The 19,967-nt window shown below is 35.6% G+C and overlaps 1 protein-coding gene across 2 annotated transcripts in view; it reads right to left on the bottom strand.

Moving 5' to 3' along the window:
* The window catches only part of ME1 (malic enzyme 1), a 178,481-nt gene that overhangs the window by 25,966 nt on the left and 132,548 nt on the right, over positions 1-19,967 (bottom strand). For both annotated transcript variants that reach the window (XM_080664459.1, XM_080664460.1), the window contains 3 exons: positions 18,908-19,017; positions 9,380-9,477; positions 7,519-7,632 (listed from right to left, as the gene is read on the bottom strand). In XM_080664459.1, the coding sequence (XP_080520585.1) occupies positions 7,519-7,632; positions 9,380-9,477; positions 18,908-19,017 (322 nt within the window). The remainder of the gene's footprint in view (positions 1-7,518; positions 7,633-9,379; positions 9,478-18,907; positions 19,018-19,967) is intronic.

The following is a 19,967-nucleotide window of genomic DNA, read 5'->3' as shown; positions in this document are numbered from 1 at the left end:
CACTTTGAGGCTAAAGGGCTAAACTATAGTCCCAGACTCTCTTGCAGCTATGGTTTCTGTTTTAAACGTTGTGGTCACCAAGCTGATGTACCTTCACAGGAGAAATGAGCATCATGAAGTGGTGGCCACATGGCTCTTCTGGAAGCTTGTGGTGGTGATGTTTGTTTGTTTTTGGGCAGATGTGGCAGTCTTTATTGTCTAGTCCAGCCTTGGGCAAACTACAGCCCGCGGGCCCGGATCCGGCTGTTCTATCCGGTTCTCTTGCTCTCCCCTCCGCTCCTTTACTTTGAATTTATATTAGTTCACACAAACACTCCATCCATGCTTTTGTTCCGGCCCTCCGGTCCAGTTTAAGAACCCATTGTGGCCCTCGAGTCAAAAAGTTTGCCCACCCCTGGCTAGTCCATCACAAACAGGTGGGTGCTAAGTAATGGTTGTATGCAGCTACTATATTGGATACTTTCCTGTTTATGGCTGAGACATTGAATCTTGAGTGAGAAGCAAGAGCAGCTCCTTTGCTAATGTGCAGATTTGTATGAGAAGAACTACTCAGAGGTAAGCCTGGTTCTTACTTTTTCAAAGGTTTAGAAATGTTTTCACACACAAGAGAACTTGTGTCATGTGTGCTAGGTTCTCTTATTCACCTACTCCAAACCAGCTTTTGTCATCCAATGCAATGTTATACCGTATAATTTTGAGGGCTGCTAAGAAAAATCATCTCTCTCAGAGAAGACTGGATGAATCGCAGGCTTTGCCTATTGGTCTTTTTGGATTATAGTCTGAATATGTCATATTACTTTTATGGCCAAACAGTGAAACCTTTTTTCATGCTGTGGCAGAGAATTCTAATTGCCCATCAATTCACTCTCTACTTTTTGAAAAAGAAATGTTTATTTTATTGTGATAAAAACACTTAATATGAGATTTACTCTCAATAAATGTTTAAGTGTACAACCTCTCTTTTTCTTTGGTTTTCATTCTCTCCTTTTTAATAATATTTCCCAGTTTTAGCCAACCATATGGCTACTCAGGTGGAAACTATATTTCTTAGCTCCTTGCAGCCTGGAGTGGGATGAGACTGAGACTACCTAATGGCCAAAAGGACAGAGTGGAAGTTATGTGAGCAACTTCTGTGATGATGTATCTTTAAAAAGGAAGGAGGCACAGTCCCCCATTCCATGCCCCACACTCTGAAATATAATGAAAAATATTTAATGTGGGTTAAACCCCTAAGTTTCCCTGGAATGAGAAGCAAATCATAAAGAAGATAGATAAACAGTGTCTGAAAAGAAAAGATGTATGCTGTTATCATGAGCATCTTACTTTATCAATAACAGTAATAGCACTGAAGCCAGCATTTGACCAGAAGATGCATCTGGTGAGAAACATAAATTACTCACAGCCTCACCCCCAAGTCTTGATTCTTGGTGGTGACTTAGGAATGCTGAGAGAATACTGAAAGAAGGCCAGGAATCAGGAAATAGTAATACTTGCATAACTGATGGGCTTTACTTGTCAAAAAGAAGAATCAAAAGATAAAATAAAGGTCTCCTAAGTATTTTCTATACCATTTTCAAACGTGATGTGATTATCTGGTTTAGATTTAAAAACTTTTGGAATGTGACCTTCTTTGGATCTAGTAAGATTAAGGCAATTGCCTTTACCTTTGGATTTCTATTTTATGGACCAATGGCTCATTTTTCTCCTGTTTTCAAAATCTAATTTGGAATCCATATTCTTTATGCCAATCACTTAAGTTGGATATAAGATATAGAAGATTTATTTGCCCTTCATTCTCCCTTTCCAGGATCCTTTTCAGCTCAGCGTTTTGCTATCTTTTGGTGAAGTGCTTGTGGGCACTTATCTCAGAAATCCCAAATTCTAGAGTTTCTTTCTTTTTTTTAAATCTCCAATTACAACAAATGTATTACGGATAGCTGGGGATTTCTTTTGAATGATATTGCTTTTTAAGCTCCCCTCTCCCCTCATTTTTTTTTGGTGCTGATTCTTAGTACAGGATAGAAGATACAATATAACAAATGATTTCTTTTATTAAAAGCACATACATTCTGGTAAGGGTGGGAAGGATAGGTGGCAAAGACTGTCAAGATTTTGGCTTAGCATTCCATGATCCAGGGTATGTATAAAAAAATCAATTATCGATTGCCTACACACACACACACACACACACACACACACTCGCGCACGCACGCGCACACAAGCACGAAAAGAACTCTTCCACGAATGCCTACCTTGAATCCACGCCTGCTTACACAACAGGCCCCAATTTACTGGCCTATTTTAGCTGCCATGTCATTAGTGTATTGAGTTGAATCTGACCCTTCTTTGGATCTGCAGACGGGCCTTCCCAGAGCGCTGTCGGTAACACTTCACTATAAGACTTTCAGTGAAGGTATGTGCGCTTGTTAAAGACCTCAGAGCTGTGTTTCATCATCTCAGGACAGACTTTAAAAAGATAAATGATGTGGCAAAAGTATTTTCCATGCTAGAGCATAACAAAGGCTGCAGAATGGTCATAATTTAAGATAAAAGTAGTTAAAACCATCAATATTTACTACTGTTAAAATGAATATCCATAATTTCCTAACTGTCTAAAAGACTCATGCTCATAATCTTTTGTCTCTGCTCTTTTTTAATACATATGTATACACGGATCATACCCTATATGAACTAGAAAAGAGAGAATAAAAATCAAGTCATATACTTTTCACCAAGCTTCAAAGTCTCTTAGGAATTAAAATATTTTTTTAACCATAGTGTATGAAATGTATTACCATCATTCAAGGTGGTAGTAGGATCACTGGCTGAAACTCTGATGATATCCTAGATGAAGAAAGGAAACCTTATTCTATACAGCGTGGACCTACAGATTAAGCTCTCAGGAAGGAAATAACTGTACTGTCAAAACTACCCTTACAACATACAAGATGCCTTAATTCACTATCTCTTTTCATAGGAACCAAACATTTAACTATAAAGCAAAAAAATTTAAATTAAATTAACTCAAAACAATTGCTTAAAAGGAAACAAAAGGAAACTAAAATAAAAAAATTCTATAGTCCTAGTTTGAGTTTTCGGTCTCAGCACTGGTTTGGTTCATTAGTGAAAGCAGGCATGTATTTACTGACAGAATACATGAAGTCTGGACTGGTTTACGGTGTGGCTCCTGTCCTCTCTGAATCTGCGTATCATTGTGAAATGCAAATATCAGTCATGCTGGCATGCTCCTTTTTCATTCCTTCTTCACTGAATTTATTCTCTCTCTACTTTTTATTTTGGAAGGATTTCTTTTAAACCAACTCTCAGCTTCTTTATATTAAAGTCTATTAATATTAGCTGGCTAAATAGATATGTCAATATTTCTTGCTTTGAAATACTAACCTAATGTATTTAAATATTATCAGTGACCATATAATCAATCAACTTTATTGATATTGATGAATTATTTAAGATATTGATATTTATAGCATAAACTCATTCCATTGAACATGTGGATAGGAGGTAAATGATAGACAATGATATAGATATGATGTTGAAAATGAAGAGAGAAAACATGTCAGGATAATACTTATCTAATCTGGTGATGCTATAACTCCCCAAATGAGCTAACCTTACAGTTTACTAGTTTAGCTTTTATGTCTTTAAAGAGTTAAGGAGTTTGACAAATAAAAATTTTTATTTAAAACTTTATGATATTTTTATAAATACAATTACACTGCAAGTTAATAAAATTAGTAAAATGATTATTATTGGTTCTCAGGAGAGGTTGTAAAAATATTAAGGATAAAGGATAACAAACATAAAAAAATCTTGTAAGTTTGAAAAAAAATTATACTGATTTACTAGTTATTCTAAGATTTATTAGTTCCACACAAAAAACTAACATAATTTTGATTTTTGAAAACACAAAAGAAAAAGCAGTTAACTGAAGCTTCTTTTATTTCTTTTATACAAAATACTGCACAAGCTATTAAATATATAACAACCTTTTAAATGTAACTTTATTTACCTTGGCAAGCGGAATATATGCAGTTCTTTATTTTGGCAAGTAAAAGCATAAAGTAAGAGTGACTGATTATGTCTAGCAACAATTTCACAGCTATTCCAAATATTATAATCCATGGAATTTGAACTCTCAGTTCAGTAAGTCTACGTTAAAATTATTTGAGATGCTAAAATCTATATATTTTATGAAGATTTCACATATAAAAAAGTCAGTAGAAATCACAAAATCACAATCATAGACTTTTTTGTATAGATTCTTGAATGTATTACATCCTTAAGCACAACATAACTTGTATAGCTTTTTCCATGGCTCCAACTGTTTACATGCGGATGATCCCCAAATCTCCATATCCAGGAGCCCAGACCCTTAACCTGAGCCTTATTCTTTTATCTCCGATTGCCAAGGGGACATCTCTGTCTAATGTCTTCACAGGCACCTTAAACTTGCTATGTCCAAAACTGATCTCATTATCTTTCCCTTAAACTGGTCCATTCATTCTTTATTCCTTTTCTACATTATGGCTGCATCACTTATCAAGGAGTCCTGCTAGATTCCTTCCTCTACTCTATCCTACTCCTCCCTCCATATTTAATCAGTTCCTATATATGTTAATAATCCTATTTCTTTTTTTAAAAAATTGATTTTAGAGAGAGAGGAAGGGAATCAATCAGCGATCTTCTGCATGAGACAACGCTCAACCAACTGAGCCACACTGGTCAGGGCCCTATTTCTTAAATTCCACTGAATCAAACTTTTTCACTCACCCACAGAGTCACCGCTTTATTTCAGAACCAACTAATTTTTATCAGTATCATTGCAACAGCTTTGTAATGCGTTTCCTTCCCGTGTTTTAACCTCATTTCAATCCACCTTCCACAATGCCATCAAAGTGACCAGAGGCAAACCTCCTCTGCATAAGTTTCTTCAGTTGCTGGAAAATGCTGCCCTTCTGCCTGGAAGGCCATTCATTAATTAATTCATTTATTAACAAAATATTTATTATCAATTATAGACACTATGTAGGGTTTTGAAGATATAAAGAGATGAAAGACATGATCCCTATTTTCAATCAAGATCTAAAAGTGAACTTGCCCTTCTACTTCCTTTGCCTCAGTTTTGGATATAAGAAGTTTAAGATGTCTTTGAAACTCCAGGTAAACTCCTAATTCTTCCTTTCAAAGTTAGCTGAAGAGACATCTTGTCTCAGAATCTTCCTCAGTATTCCTATTAAGCTCTTTAGTGATGCTGGAAGTGATATCTATGTGTACCTCTGACATCAAGGACATATTTCTATAACATTTTCAGGTAGGATTGTAACTCCTGACTTGTTTGAGTTTTCCCTAGTAGGCTGTGAGCCTCCTGAGATAGAGGGCCTTATTGTGTCCCCCAAGGCTAATGTAACACCTGATCCATAGGCGATTTCATTCAGTAAATTATTCTTTCATGACTACAATATTTTTCATGTGACCACAGTGTACAATTTTTATAGTTATACCAATTCTTTAAAGAACAGCAATTTTTAAGCCAAGAAATTGAAAATTTTGTTGTAAATTTTTATTTTAAACAATTAATTTGCAATTTTAGAAAATTAATGAAATGATTATTATTTGGTTCTCAGAAGATGCTGTCAAAGTGATTTCTATCTTGTTTCATTGCTTTAGAGATTCTCATTTGCTATAAAAAGTTATGCATATACTTTTTCTTCTGAGGTAAAATTTGTCTGTCTATACTGATTTTTAAAAACAAACTTTTTTTCTAGTTTTATCCCTCCTCCCTTTTATTGAACTTATTGTGGTGATACTGGTTAACAAAATTATACAGGTTTCAGGTGCATAATTGTAAAACACATCTGTACACTCTATTGTGTGTTCACCACCCAAGTCAAGTCTCCATCCCTCACCATTTACAACCCCTTTACCTCCTCCACCCCAATCCTGAAATCACCATACTATTGTCTGTGTCCTTGAGTTTTTTTCTCTTTTTTGCTCAATCCCTCCACCCCATCCACCCAGCCCCCTGCCCAGACAGCTGTCAACCTGCTCTCTAACTTTTCTAACTTTAAAGGAATACAAGTACTTGGTAGAACTTAGGATATACAGAAAGACAATAAAAATAATGTTAGTTTTAAAGTAATATGTATTTGATGCATTTCCTTCTGACTTTTACATGTAACTCAATTTTTAAACAAAATAGTTATACATAAGATGGTGTTTTCCTTTTTTCACCGAATGTTATATTATAAATCCTTTAATGTTATTTATAGTTCTTTAAGAACCATTTTAAGCTTGTATGTTATACTTACATGACTATTCCAAAATTTATTGCACAATTATCCTTTATTTAGGTAAGTATAACAGATCACTATTATCATTAATGTATGATAAAATATATCACTATTATAAATAATGTTGTGATAACATCTTCATAGAAAACATTGTACACATCTCTATCTCTATGGGATAGATTCTTAGAATGGAAATTATTGGCCCAGCCAGTGTTGCTCAGTGGTTAAGCATCCACCCATGAGCAGGCGGTCATATTTAGGGCACATGCCTGGGTTACAGGCTCAATCCCCAGTAGGGGGCATGCAGAAGGCAGCTGATCAATGATTCTCTCTCATCATTGATGTTACTATCCCTCTTTTCCTCTCCCTTCCTCTAAAAACATATTTAGAAAAAGAATGGAAATTATTGGATCAGAAGCATGAACTTTCAAAAGCTCATGATACATATAAAACAGTTTTCCAGAAAGTTTGTATACATTCACATTTGCTTATATATTAAATTACCAAATACACTGCTTAAGTTTATTTTAAAAATTCATCTTTGTGTGGAAAGGGGATTTATATTAGTTTAAGAAAGTATGATTGATGTGTCCAGATGGTAGAAATAATAATGATGCCTTACAACTTTGCAGCAACATGGTTACTTACCTTGTCTTATTTACTTCTACCATGATCCTATGAAGTGGGACTATTATCTCTATTAAAGCTAGGGAAACTGAACGTCAAGTAAGTCAACGTTGAAACAGGCCGTTTATTAAAGCCCTCCTCAGGAATTCCCATTCAAACACTAAGAATTTGGTTGAGAGAAAGTAGCAGGTAAAAGAGTAGCTATTTATTTATTTTTTTCCTCCTTTTGTTCTATCTAGTATGCAATTAGACAGACAGCCTTTAATAAAAGGAGTTATACCTAGGAGTTTCATCTGTATCAGTATCAAATTGCCTCACCTGGAAACTTACCTCGTTCAAGTGGACTGACCTGTAGAGCCTATTCACATCACCTCCCTGACAGATTCTCTAGCTGAGCCGGATTTTTCTTCTTTATTCAGAAGAGTATCAGTATTGCTGTACGACATGGTCATTCATATATAAGGGCTACTCTTTTAACAAAGTTTTGGGGGTGGCATAGATGAAAATAGTAGTAGTCTTTGGGATAAACATCCAGAATGGCAGATAGATTTTTCTTCTGGTTAAAATGACAAATTCTTACCTTAACTATCAATCCTTTAGAGTCAACCAACCATATCTTTTTTATGGCTTTCTCCTTTGGTAAACCTTCTTTCTCCATGGCCATTACAATCAGGTGTGCAATCCCTAAGGCAGCCTGAGAAAAGGTCATAAAAATTTTTTTAAAGTTGTTTCACATTATATCTTATCAGGTTACATTTCACTGCATTTTGTGCTTATTAATAAGGAAGTACAAAATGGCCCTGTCTGTTGGCCTAAAGAGCTATTCATTTATTCATTTGTAGTGGGAGCAAAGTATTTTTGTCACATTTGGGTTAAAATGAATGACAATTATTTATTCTTATCACAACAGAACCACTATTATGTAGCTTCCTATTTAGCCACAAGCCAGTAATATCCTTGATTGTCAGTATCTTTAATCATGTTAATACAATTAAGATTTGTGCCAATAAGAAAATATTGAATTTAAAATAATGAACTGGTCAGCCTTGCTTATTGGACTGTGTATTGTTTATTGTTGGGTTCAAGCTCCTCTAACTGAATTTGAAGAAGGAAGCCAGGTCATTTGGATGGGAACTTAACCAATTAGGCAATAAAATGAAACACAGAAAATCTGTGTTCCCAGGCATTTATTTACCCTCTTAATTTGGACAAAAAAAGCACTGTGAATTTTCTTGCAAGATTAAAGGAACGAACTTCTTTGGTATTTGATAAACTTTGTCATAATCTGTGAAATTTTGAAAACCCTATCACGAGTGACAGTTTTGGGTCATCCAACCATGAATACTTCTGTCCTACTGAATGTCAAAAGCTGGCCTGTGCCACTCAACAAAATCCTTTGGAAATTCAAAAGAAGTTTACTAAAATGAAGTACAGCATGGTACAATCCACAGAAATAAAAAACTCAAATGTTAATGAACTCTTATTTGTCTTGATTTTTATTTCAATGTGAAAACAAATTTGTGATTCACATTCTAAATATTTCATATCTATATCTTGGCATCTAAGTTCTAGATTTGTATATTTTGTTTTAAGAACAAGTAAAATCAAAACCAACATAATATACACAATTTCTACTAGTGTAATATACTTAGTCATAATCTTATTAAATTTGCAAATGTAAATAAAGCTTCTTAAAATATATATGGTACAGCCACAAGGCGTTTCTCTATTTATTACATCCTATAATTCTAAACAGGTTTTGGCAGTTTTCTCACAAGAAGCTCAACTCAACTAACATTTTAATTTCTTTTTTTGGGGGTGAATTATTATTGCTAGAGTCTAGTTTTCTTTCAAATGATAAATTTATAGAAAAAGATAACAGAAAACAGCATAATTCTGTCTTGCTGCTATCTCCTTCCAAAAGTATAAAATACTTTGGTTCTTTTTTTGTGAGAACAGTTGTAATGAACAATGAGTCTCTCAAATACTTTTTTTCTTAAAAACTTGGATATAGTTATATATGTAAACATTGAGTTGTGAGTGAAATTAAGAAAACTTTTTGTGACACTGGAGGATATAAAAGTTAGCATCAGATAGCATACCCAAACTATTTCTTAAAGGCTTTTATACTAGTATATAAGCATACATTGGAAACGTCTGTTATTGCATGGCACCTTAAATATGCATAATAAAAACCTATGGCAACATCTGATAAACATATCAATGTAAAACTGTGAAAAATATCTCTAGACCACTAAAGCCTCCTGTGAAAAATTAATAGGCCTCAAAATGAATGTAAAATTGTGAATCTTTCAATAAAACCTATATTTATAAATACTAGAAATTTGAAAGAAGACCTCAGATTTTAAGTTAATGAATATTTAAAATGAATTCTATGTTCATTAGTTTAGGAGAACGTAAGTATTATATAAGGCAGGTACCTCTCCAGCTCCTTGGAATAGTATTGTTTGATCACACAGTTTGTTCTTGGTTATTCGAAGAGCTGCAAGGATACCTGCGACTGCAACAGATGCTGTTCCTAAAAGAAGTAATAAATGTCCTTGAGTAATCCTCAAACAGATCCTGCCAGTGTCTAAGCCTCCAATCTTTATTCACATCTTGAAATCATTATACAACAGTTTAAATGGTACAAAGAGGGAACCTGTGGTTGTCGGATTCCATCCTTGCATATGAGGTGAAAGTCTTAGGCAACTGACATCAATATTTAAATATATTCTTGAAACTCTGAAAAGAAGATTCTGTGACTTAATTTGGTGATGCAATAAATAAGAGCAAGGGATTGGATTCTTATGTGTATTCCACCTCAACCTGTTTACTAGCTGAATTACTTTAGAAAAATTATTTTGTACATCTGTTTCCTTATCTATAAAACAGTTTTACTATATGAGATAAAAGGGTACTAAGTGCTATTAGATTCTTCTACCTAATTGCTCTTGGGGCTTTAAAATCTATTACTGATTCCCCTCTACCCAGAGTGGGCATATAGTAAGTGCTTACTGATAATGGTGTTGGTGGTAATGATGTTTATGATACATTTGGAATTTAATGTTTTAATTTTTTATTTGGAAAATTAACAGTTAATATCAATTTAGCCCTAGCTGGTTTGGCTAGAGTGCTGGCCTGTGGACTGAAGGGTCCCGGGTTCGATTCTGGTCAAGGGCACATGCCCAGGTTCTGGGCTCTATCCCCAGTAGAGGGTGTACAGGAGGCAGCTGATCAATAATTCTCTCTCATCACTGATGTTTCTATCTCTCTCTCCCTTCCATTATGAAATCAATAAAAATATTTTAATCAATTTTAAAATCAGATGTTGCAGCATTCTCTAATTGGCTTCCTACCTATCATCACTGGTGAATCCCAAAGGGGCTAGACAAAATTAATGTAAAATTTATTTAGAATTAAAACTGAGTTTTCCGCATGGTCATAGAAACTTCACCAGTTCTAATTTTATTACTTTGCCATATAAGCTTTCACAGATCACAGAGCAGTTCTTTTGCTTTGAGCATAATTACATAGCTCAACCTCTTTATGGCTCATGTCTGAAATAAATCTGTGCAGCTTCTTGCAGTATGTTCCAGCTATGTCTACATTTTACTACTCTAAAGTAATGATTCTAGATAATGATTCTAGATAAAGCCTAGTTAAACTGTAAAAATAATCATTGGTTAAAAACAAACAATAACAGATTAGAATAGGTCTGATGAATGATAATTATGAAGTGTTACGTATGCCAAGTACCAAAACACATTAAACATGTCATCCTCAGTATATCTGTTCTTTTAAATCTTTTGGTTGTTTCTTTCCTATAGAATTTTGTGGTCATAAATAAGATCACAATAAATAATAATTATAATTATTGAAGACCCTCTCTTGTATGTTTTTTATTTTGGAACATAATGTGGATCACAAAAATAAAATGCTTGCAATTTGGAATCACCAGTGGAATAAATTATGATCTGTGGTAAGTCATACTCTATGCAAAGGCCACTTTTCCATGGATTATTTAAAATGAAAGGCTGTTTAAATACACAGCTGATCTATGTATGAAAAATACCATGACAGCATTAGAATGGTATTTGTCTCATACATCTACATAAATTCACTACAACTGTTAAATACATGAAAAAAATAATTTTAGTTAGAGAAGTATATCTAGTCACTAGATAAGTACTTATTCACAAATAATAGCTCAATCTAAATCTATTTCAGGCTCTTTTGAAGTAAAGTAGCCAGAAATTTGGATTTGAGGAACTCTACGTTCCCTTCTAACTCTGATATTTTGTAGTTTTAAGGGTTTCTACAGATTCTACCAGCACCACAAGATTTAACTAGTTGAAGTGTCATCATTATGGTGTCATCAGCAATCTCTGTATTTATATTATTGTTTTGATTTTAAGTAGAACTGCACATTTAAGAATAGACAATAAAATATTCTGAAAGTTCCTATCTATAAAGTGGTGACTTATTTGTGTATGGTTATGCTAGATCAGTCTGTATTTTTAATTCAAAATGCTTTAAGTTCACACATATTCCAATTAAGACAAAAATAAGTTTCTGTCTACACTGGGTATCATCAGAGCCTTATACTTAAATACATATTCTATAATATTTGCTGAGGACATAATCAAACATTTCTCTTCACAGAATTAAATAAAGTCAGAGCCCAGCTGGTGTGGTTCAGCAGTTGAGCATTGACCCAGGAACAAGAGGTCAGAGGTTCAATTCCCAGTCAGGGCACATGCCCAGGTTGTGGGCTTGATCCCCATTAGGGGGCATGCAAGAGGCAGCCAATCGATGATGATGTTCCTCTCTCATCAATGTTTCTACCTCTCTATCCCTCTCTCTCTAAAAATCAATAAAAAATATATTTTTTAAAAGAATAAAGTCAGAAAGATATTTTTAGCACTACCAAAAAGATACTTGAATATGATTCATATACATGGGTTGGTCGGACCTCCTGGTACAATCTTGATTTAAATTTCATTGCAGTCAGAGTAAATGTGGTAAGTAGATATTTCAGAATTATTTGAATTCTCACAATAAATTATTCCAAAATAACTTTGTTTTTGAAATTGACAACTAAACTTTTAGTCAATCAAAGAGAGGCTACTGTTTATCTTTGTAATATCACTGTATTGTAAAGAATACTTAATATTTAACATTGTTAGTAAGCTACTAAAGAGATTCAATCTTCTTAAAATTTTATAAACTTCTATTTGTATTTGTATATAATACGAATTTAGCATTAAAGTAAGTCACAGTTATTCTGTGCTTTTGCTATGGTTATTAAATGTCAGTCCTATCTTTTATCAAAGAATGACCTCTACTAACACAATAATTTAATCTGATTATAATTATTTTTATATATATATATATATATATATATATATACATATATATATATATATATATATATATATAACCACTAAAGGAGACTGCCATGTAATCTAATCATTGTAATCCTCATGTGCCACTACATAAATAGATCTGGCAAAGTACAAGGCCTAGAACAGGGGGAGGAGGAGTGAATTTGTTTAGGCACAGGCCACGGCATTTAGAGAACATACCCCCTGAGCACAGCACTGAAGGGTTAATGTGAGAGGTCCAGCACCTCAGGTGGCAGGATAAACTATACAGGAAAGTATGAGCAAAGACATGGAAGGTGGGATAAGTGTGGAAAAATGAGAGACTGAACATATAACATAGTTTTCCTTCTCCCCTACAAACTCTACTAAAACAACAGAAAGAAGATTTATTTTTTTTAAATCAGAGACCAGGAGAAGAGGATAGCAATAACATTTTAGAAGCTGGAAGGCAGATGGGCAAATGGCAACTGATGCAGCAGACTTGAAAAGCTGAATTCCTGGCCAGTCATGGGGAATTCTAAGAAGCAATCAGACTGATATGGCAAAAGTCTCAAAAGGCCTGGATATAGGAGGCACCACGTACCTCTGGAAGTGGGGATGAAAGAGAGGCTAAAAACAGGAGGCTGGTCAAACATCTAAGAAGTAGTCAGACCCCAGATTCACTTCCCTCTCCTTCTAGCGGACCATTGGCCTTCCCACACTGTGGAGACTTAGAAAGAAACTAAAAGCTTATTTTCTAGAGAGGATCTCTGGGCTGGCTGTAAGACACCAGGAGTAATTGTTAGACACGAGGATTAACTGGGTGCAAGGATAACATAGTTGTAAACGGAAGATTAAATGAAAGTTTGCATATTCAATATGGAGACCCCCAGTCTTCTCTTACGTGGCTCAAAGAACACTGGCAGAAAGCTAATACCAGCAAGTTAATATCAGAAGAGAAATTGGAAAAATAATTTCTGTGGAATCTGAGCAGTGTTAAGAGAAAAAACACACACCAGACTGATAAGGATTCCTTAAGGAAATGGCTCAATCAAGTCACCTTATGGTAAAGACCTAGAATACAAGCTCCCTTTGTATACTGAGCTTCCCAAAATGTAAAAGGAGAGGAAACATAGAACATATGTGAAACTGTAGGTATTACAGTGTTGCTGAAGCAAACACAGCTTATTGGAATGTAAAGTGATATGAGGCTAGAGAAGTGTCAGGATGAGATTGTATAGTGCCTTCTACTACAAAATCATAGTAGCTATAGATATGTATAGGACTATATGTCATTATGATTTATTATAGGTAACAGATGGTTGCTGAAAGATTCTAAATTCAGAGGGCAGTAGGGGTAATTGATTTGAGTTTCGAGGCTGATAGTATGTAGACAAATTAGAAGCTCATTTAAATCTTTGATGTATCTATACTAATAAAAGCGTAGGTGGGGTCTCGCCCTCACGTTATCACAAGATGGCTGCCCCCATGTTGTCACAAGATGGCGGCTACAAGATGGCCACCCCATGTCATCACCAGATGGCCGCCCCACATCATCACAGATGGCCGCCCCACATCATCACAAGATGGCTGCCACAAGACAGCTGACAGGGGAGGGCATTTGTGGGCAATCAGGCCAGCAGGGGAGGCCAGTTGGGGGTGAAAAGGCCAGCAGGAGAGGGCAGTTGGGGGCAACTGGGCCAGCAGGGGAGGGCGGTTGGGGGCAATGGGCTGGCAGGGGAGCAGTTAGGCGTCAATCAGGCCAGCAGGGGAGTGGTTAGGGGGTGATCAGGCTGTCAGGAAGAAGTGGTTAGGGGCAATCAGGCAGGCAGGCAGGTGAGTGGTTAGGAGCCAGCAACCTGGATTGTGAGAGGGATGTCTGAGGGGTCCCAGATTGGAGAGGGTGCAGGCTGGGCTGAGGGATACCCCCCACCCCCAGTGCATGAATTTCATGCACCAGGCCTCTAGTATTCTTATAATTTTTTTCTATAGCTAATATTTGCAAATTCAAAAAAATTTAATGATAAAAAATATCTCATGCCGTGATTACTATTTTAACATATTTTCATCACTTAAAAATATCTTCTGACTATCTTACCATGTTAATAATGTGTTTTAAAATATTTTATAGTTATATTTCACAGTATAGATATATGATAACTTATTTAACCAAACCTCTATTTCTGAATATTTAGATCATTCTAATTTCTTGTAGAAAATAACATTCCAATAAATATACATAACAGGCATTTTTTCCAAAGAAAACATACTAATGGTCAATAGGTTTATGAACATGCTCAACATCACTAATCATCAAGGAAATGTGAATAAAAATCACAATGAGATATCACCTCACACTGTAAGAATAGCAACAGAGAACAAATAGTGGTGTGGATGTGGAGAAAAAAGAACCCTTGGGTACTGTTGGTATAAATGTAACTTTGTGGAGCCACTATGGAAAACAGTATGAAGGTTTCTTGAAAAATTAAAAATAGAACTACCATATAATCCAGCAATTCCACTTCTGGATATTTATCTGAAGAAAATAAAGTTACTATCTCAAAAAAAAAATAAAATAACTGCCACCCCCTTGTTCACTGCAGCATTATTTACAATTGCCAAGACATGGACACAACCTAAGTGTCCACAGATGTATGAATAGATAAGGAAAATGTAATATGTGACAATGGAATATTATTCAGCCACAAAAATGAAGGAAATCCTACATTGTGACAACAGGGATGAATCTTGAAAGCATTATGCTAACTGAAATAAGTCAGGCAGAAAAAGACAAATACTGTATGATCTCACTTATATGTTGAATCTAAAACAAAAACCCAAAATCAGGGATACAGAGAACAGATTGGTGGCTGCTAGAGGCTAGGGGTGAGGAATGAACAAAATGGCTGAAGGGAGTCAAAAGGTACAAACCTTCAGTTATATAACAAACTAGAGGACCAGTGCACAAAATTCATGCACTGGGGGAGGGGTGTCCCTCAGCCCAGCCTGCACCCTCTCCAATCTGGGACCCCACAGGGATCGGGGCTAAACCGGCAGTCAGACATCCCTCTCACAATCTGGGGTCGCTGGCTCCCAGCCACTCGCCTGCTTGCCAGCCTGATCACCCCCTAACCATTCCCATGCCAGCCTGATTGAGGCCTAACTGCTCCCCTGCTGGCCTCATCGCCCCCAACTACCCTCCCCTGCAGGCAAGGTTGCCTCTAACTGACCTCCCCTGCTGGTCTGATTGCCCAAAACTACCCTCCCCTGCTGGCCATCTTGTGGCAGTCATCTTTGACCACATGGGGGTGGCCATCTTGTGTGAGGGCGGGAGGGTCAATTTGCATAATACCTCTTTATTTATAGGATTATTATATAGGATAAGTCCTAGGGATGTAATATACAACATGGTGACTATAGTTAAAACACCGTATTATATATTTGAAAGTTGCTAAGAGAATAAATGTTCTCATCACAAGAAACAAAATTTATAACTATGTGAAGTGATGGATGTTAATTAACTAAGCCTATTGTGGTAATCATTTTGCAGTATGTACATATATCAAATCATTATGTTGTACAACTAAAACCAATACAATATTCCACGTCAATTATACCTCAATATTAAAAATAAATAAATATTTAAAATAAATAAATATCTGTACATTTGTTTTGCATTTTTACTTGCTCAGGATAAGTTGCTAAAAATAGAATTATCAGATCAAAGATCTGCACGTTTTCAAGGTTTCTGACACATGTTGCCTCTCCAGGAGTTTTACCAATTTATATTTCCACCTTCAATGAATGAGAATGCTCATTTTCTTTAAAACATCATTAATGGTTAGAATGATAAAAATCTTTGCCAGCTTGATAGAGAAAAGCAGTTTCTCATTTGCTGTTTAATACACTTTTTAAAACTTAGTGGTGTAGTTAAACTTTAAAATGTGTTTTCCAGCCAGCGTATTCATTCTTTTGTGAAATGTCTGACCGTTTCTGACTTTTATCTTTTCAATTATCAACACATTTAGTATAAGATTAGGCAACATTTACCTTATTTTTAAAATCCTAACAATCAAACTAGGAGCCAAAGAGGCTACTATGAGAAGAAAAATCTCTTTTTGTAGCTGATTTTAAAATGACCAGAGAATGAGAACAACTCTTTGGGTGAATTTGCTCAAGTTTGATGGTCTCCAGGTTATATAATAAAATATTTAATAGATTTAACTCGCACATTTTTTTCAGTTAAAAATAATTTATAATTAGAATGCATTAAGAACTAAATAAATTTTGAACCAAAATCTCTATCATTTATGATTATTTTAGATTACTAATACAGTAGAATTTTAAATATTTTAAAAAATCAAATATTTTCATAAAATAATATGTTGTAGTGTAACCCCCATCTTACAAAGGACGCCTCAAAAAGTTGAATTATGGAGTCATTTATTAAAAGCCGGCGGCATACGAGGGAGCAAAAGCGCTCCAGACCTCGCAGCCCCGAACAGCTCGCCACTTCTGGCTTATATGCAGAATATCACAAAAGTATCGATTACATCTTTGGGTCTGGAATGAGGAACCTGTTTCGCGAAAAGCATTCTTTACAGAAGCAAAATCGAGCAACTTAGTTATCTAAAGTATCTACGAATCACTGAATCAACAGAAACACATTATCTGGGACCACCTGGACAATTTAGAATAATTGTGCTGTCCAGATTCCGGGACCACTGAGTCAACCGAAACTCAGTTATCTGTAGCTACTGAGACAATTTAGGATAATTGTGCTGTTCTGATTCCCAGAAGAATGTGCTTCAGTAACCAGTGAGATCACAATCAATGGGATATTCAAACCATCATCAATGGAGTATTGGGATAGCATACATAAGTTCAGAAAATCAAAATAACTTTTAAATGAGTGCAGAACCCAAAACAGCAAGGTTAAAATATTAAACAGCAATTTTACCCAAGTATGGCTGCTACCATACTTCAAATATCTTTAAATAACACATCTGTTTTAAAAAATTCCCCAAGGGTTAAATGTAAAAACATTTATTTACATGGTAAGGCTGTAATAGTTACATAATTCTTTTTGTTGGCACTGGAAGGCAATTCCTATGCCCACAGTGGGGTAAGTATTACATTTGTGGGCAAAATGGTAAAAACATAAGGTTAAAAAGGTAAAATAGAAACATATGTGGGAAATGTGTCACTAAGGACATTATTTGGTATGGAAAATGGTTTGGTCATTTCTAGTCAGAAACCTAATAAGTGGCCACAAGTTTTCTTTTGTCAGAGATTAGATCTATTTTTTTCAAATCATTCATTTTGAGGCTAAGGCAGTTATATTCTAAAACTCCTATGTGAAAACAGGTAGACAAAATGGATGTAGATTACATTTGAGGGCAGATTACTGGGGATGAAAAACCAGTACTGAATGCCCCCATGACTTGACAACCCTTTCATGCTGATACCTCAGCTTGACAAAAAGTGTCTCTCAGGCAACAAAGAAGAGAATGCTTTCGTTGCTGGCAGAAATTAGCATAACGTTGAAACATAAAGAGGCCATCAAGAGTGCTAATGTTGCTAAGGGTGTGAAAGTACTCACAAAGCAACAATCACAGCCCGCAAGGCCAAGAGGTTGAACTCAGTGGTTGAGTGTTGACCTAGATTCCTGGTCTGGGCATGTGCCCGGGTTACCAGGGCTCCAGCAGAGGGGTGTGCAGGAGGTAGCTGATCAATGATTCTCTCTAATCGTTTATGTTTTTATCCGTCTCTCCCTCTCCCTTCCTCTCTGAAATCAATAAAAAATATTTTTTAAAAATTTATCAAACCACCCCCCACTAGCCTAATCAAATCACTTTCAGAATTCTTTCTAGGGCTGTCTATCAGGGTTTAAAAAGAAAAGAAACAAACAAACGAACACAGGTAACATAGACAAAAGCAGGTAGTCCAGGAACTATACTTATCAAAAACAAAATAGTAAAAATCAATGCACAGATTGATTTTTATACAGAAAGGCGGCTTTTATTGGGATGAAGCTTAGAAATTGTGGCTGATTGAGATAATAGCTAAAGAGAAAAGTATATGCAGTCTTATTTTTAAACAATGAACAATATATTTTCATTTTGCTTTCTTGTTAGCTGTAATCATGGGATTTTATCAGATTTTGGGGAGCTCATTCTCTAGCTCATGGATTATATGATATATTCCGGTGTCACAGAATACTTTTCTCAAATACAGTATAAGAAAGTAAATAAGAATAATGTATCAAGTCATCAAGCATAATTCCTGGCATTCAGTAGATATTCTTTTTTAAATTTTTAGCATATAATTGGCATACAAAATTATATTAGTTTCAGGTGTACAACATAGTGATCCCACATTATATACCTTACAATGTGGTCACCACAATAAGTCTAGTAATCATCTGTCACCATAGAAAGTTACGATATTACTGACTATAACACCATGTCTTATTTCTTTCATAACTGGGAGTTTGTATCTCCTATACTCTTTAACTCTTTTCACCCATTCCCCCAACCTCCTCCACTCTGGCAACCATCAGCAGAAACTATTCTTGTCCACATGCAGTGAAAATTTTATTACCTTGAATATCATCATTGAATGTGCAATACTGGTTTCGATATTTGTTCAGGAGACGAAATGCATTTACATTGGCAAAATCTTCAAACTGAATAAGGCAATCCATGCCATACCTATGGGGCAAAACACTCATGTTAGAAGAGGTTAATGAAATAACATCTATATAGAGAAAAGCCCAAGCAACCAGCCTACCATTCGACCAGCCGACCTGTAGCTATGACGTGCACTGACCACCAGGGGCAGACGCTCAACACAGGAGCCACTGAGCTGCAGTGACTTGGTAGCTGCGGTTCTCAGGTGACTCACCCAAAACCAGAGAGGAGGGAGCCTGATTCCAGGGTGCGTCACCCGAGAACTGCCCTCTCGCAATCTGGGACCCCTTGGGGGATGTCGGAGAGCTGGTTTTGGCCAGGCCAAGGGACCTCACTGGTGCACAAATCCATGCACTGGGCCTCTAGTTTAAAAGTAACCTAAAGAAAAGGAAAACATTATTTTTTAAAAGGTCCTACCTTGCTACTTAGTAACATCCAATGCCTGTTCAGCAAATATTTAGTGCATGCTTGCGACAGAAAAAGCATTACATTAATACTGTGAAATAATGCAAAGATAATAAAAATGTGGTCCCTACCATCAGGGAATTTAAAATTTAGTGGAAACTAAAATATTTTTAAATAAATAAGAAGAGCATGAAAAGTAATGTAAACGTGGTATACAAAGGAATTACAGATGATAAGAGAACAGGTATCACTTCTGGCTGGAGTCACAGACTGCATAACAAATGAACTGAGTTTTAATGAACAGTTATGATTTGAAAAGTTGAGATGTAGGGTTTTATAAGCTGAGTAAATAGCAGAAACAAAAAAATCAAGGTGAAAGTTGGGAAAACATTTTTCCAAAGATGTCAAGCTTTATTTGGCTATAATGTGGTGATGCACATAGGGTGCAGTGAAAGGTAAAGTCAGAATTTTATGTTGGAAACTTTAACATTCTAGCCTAGGATTCTGGTTTTTACTATCTATTCATGGCAAAACACTGAAAGGTTTTGAGCTTTGAAGTATACAGG

This window comes from Plecotus auritus, assembly GCF_963455305.1.
Source record: "Plecotus auritus genome assembly, chromosome: 4".
NCBI classification, from domain to species: Eukaryota; Metazoa; Chordata; class Mammalia; order Chiroptera; family Vespertilionidae; genus Plecotus; species Plecotus auritus.
Note: the sequence above shows the minus strand (reverse complement) of the source record. Positions and strands in the feature narration are given on the sequence as shown.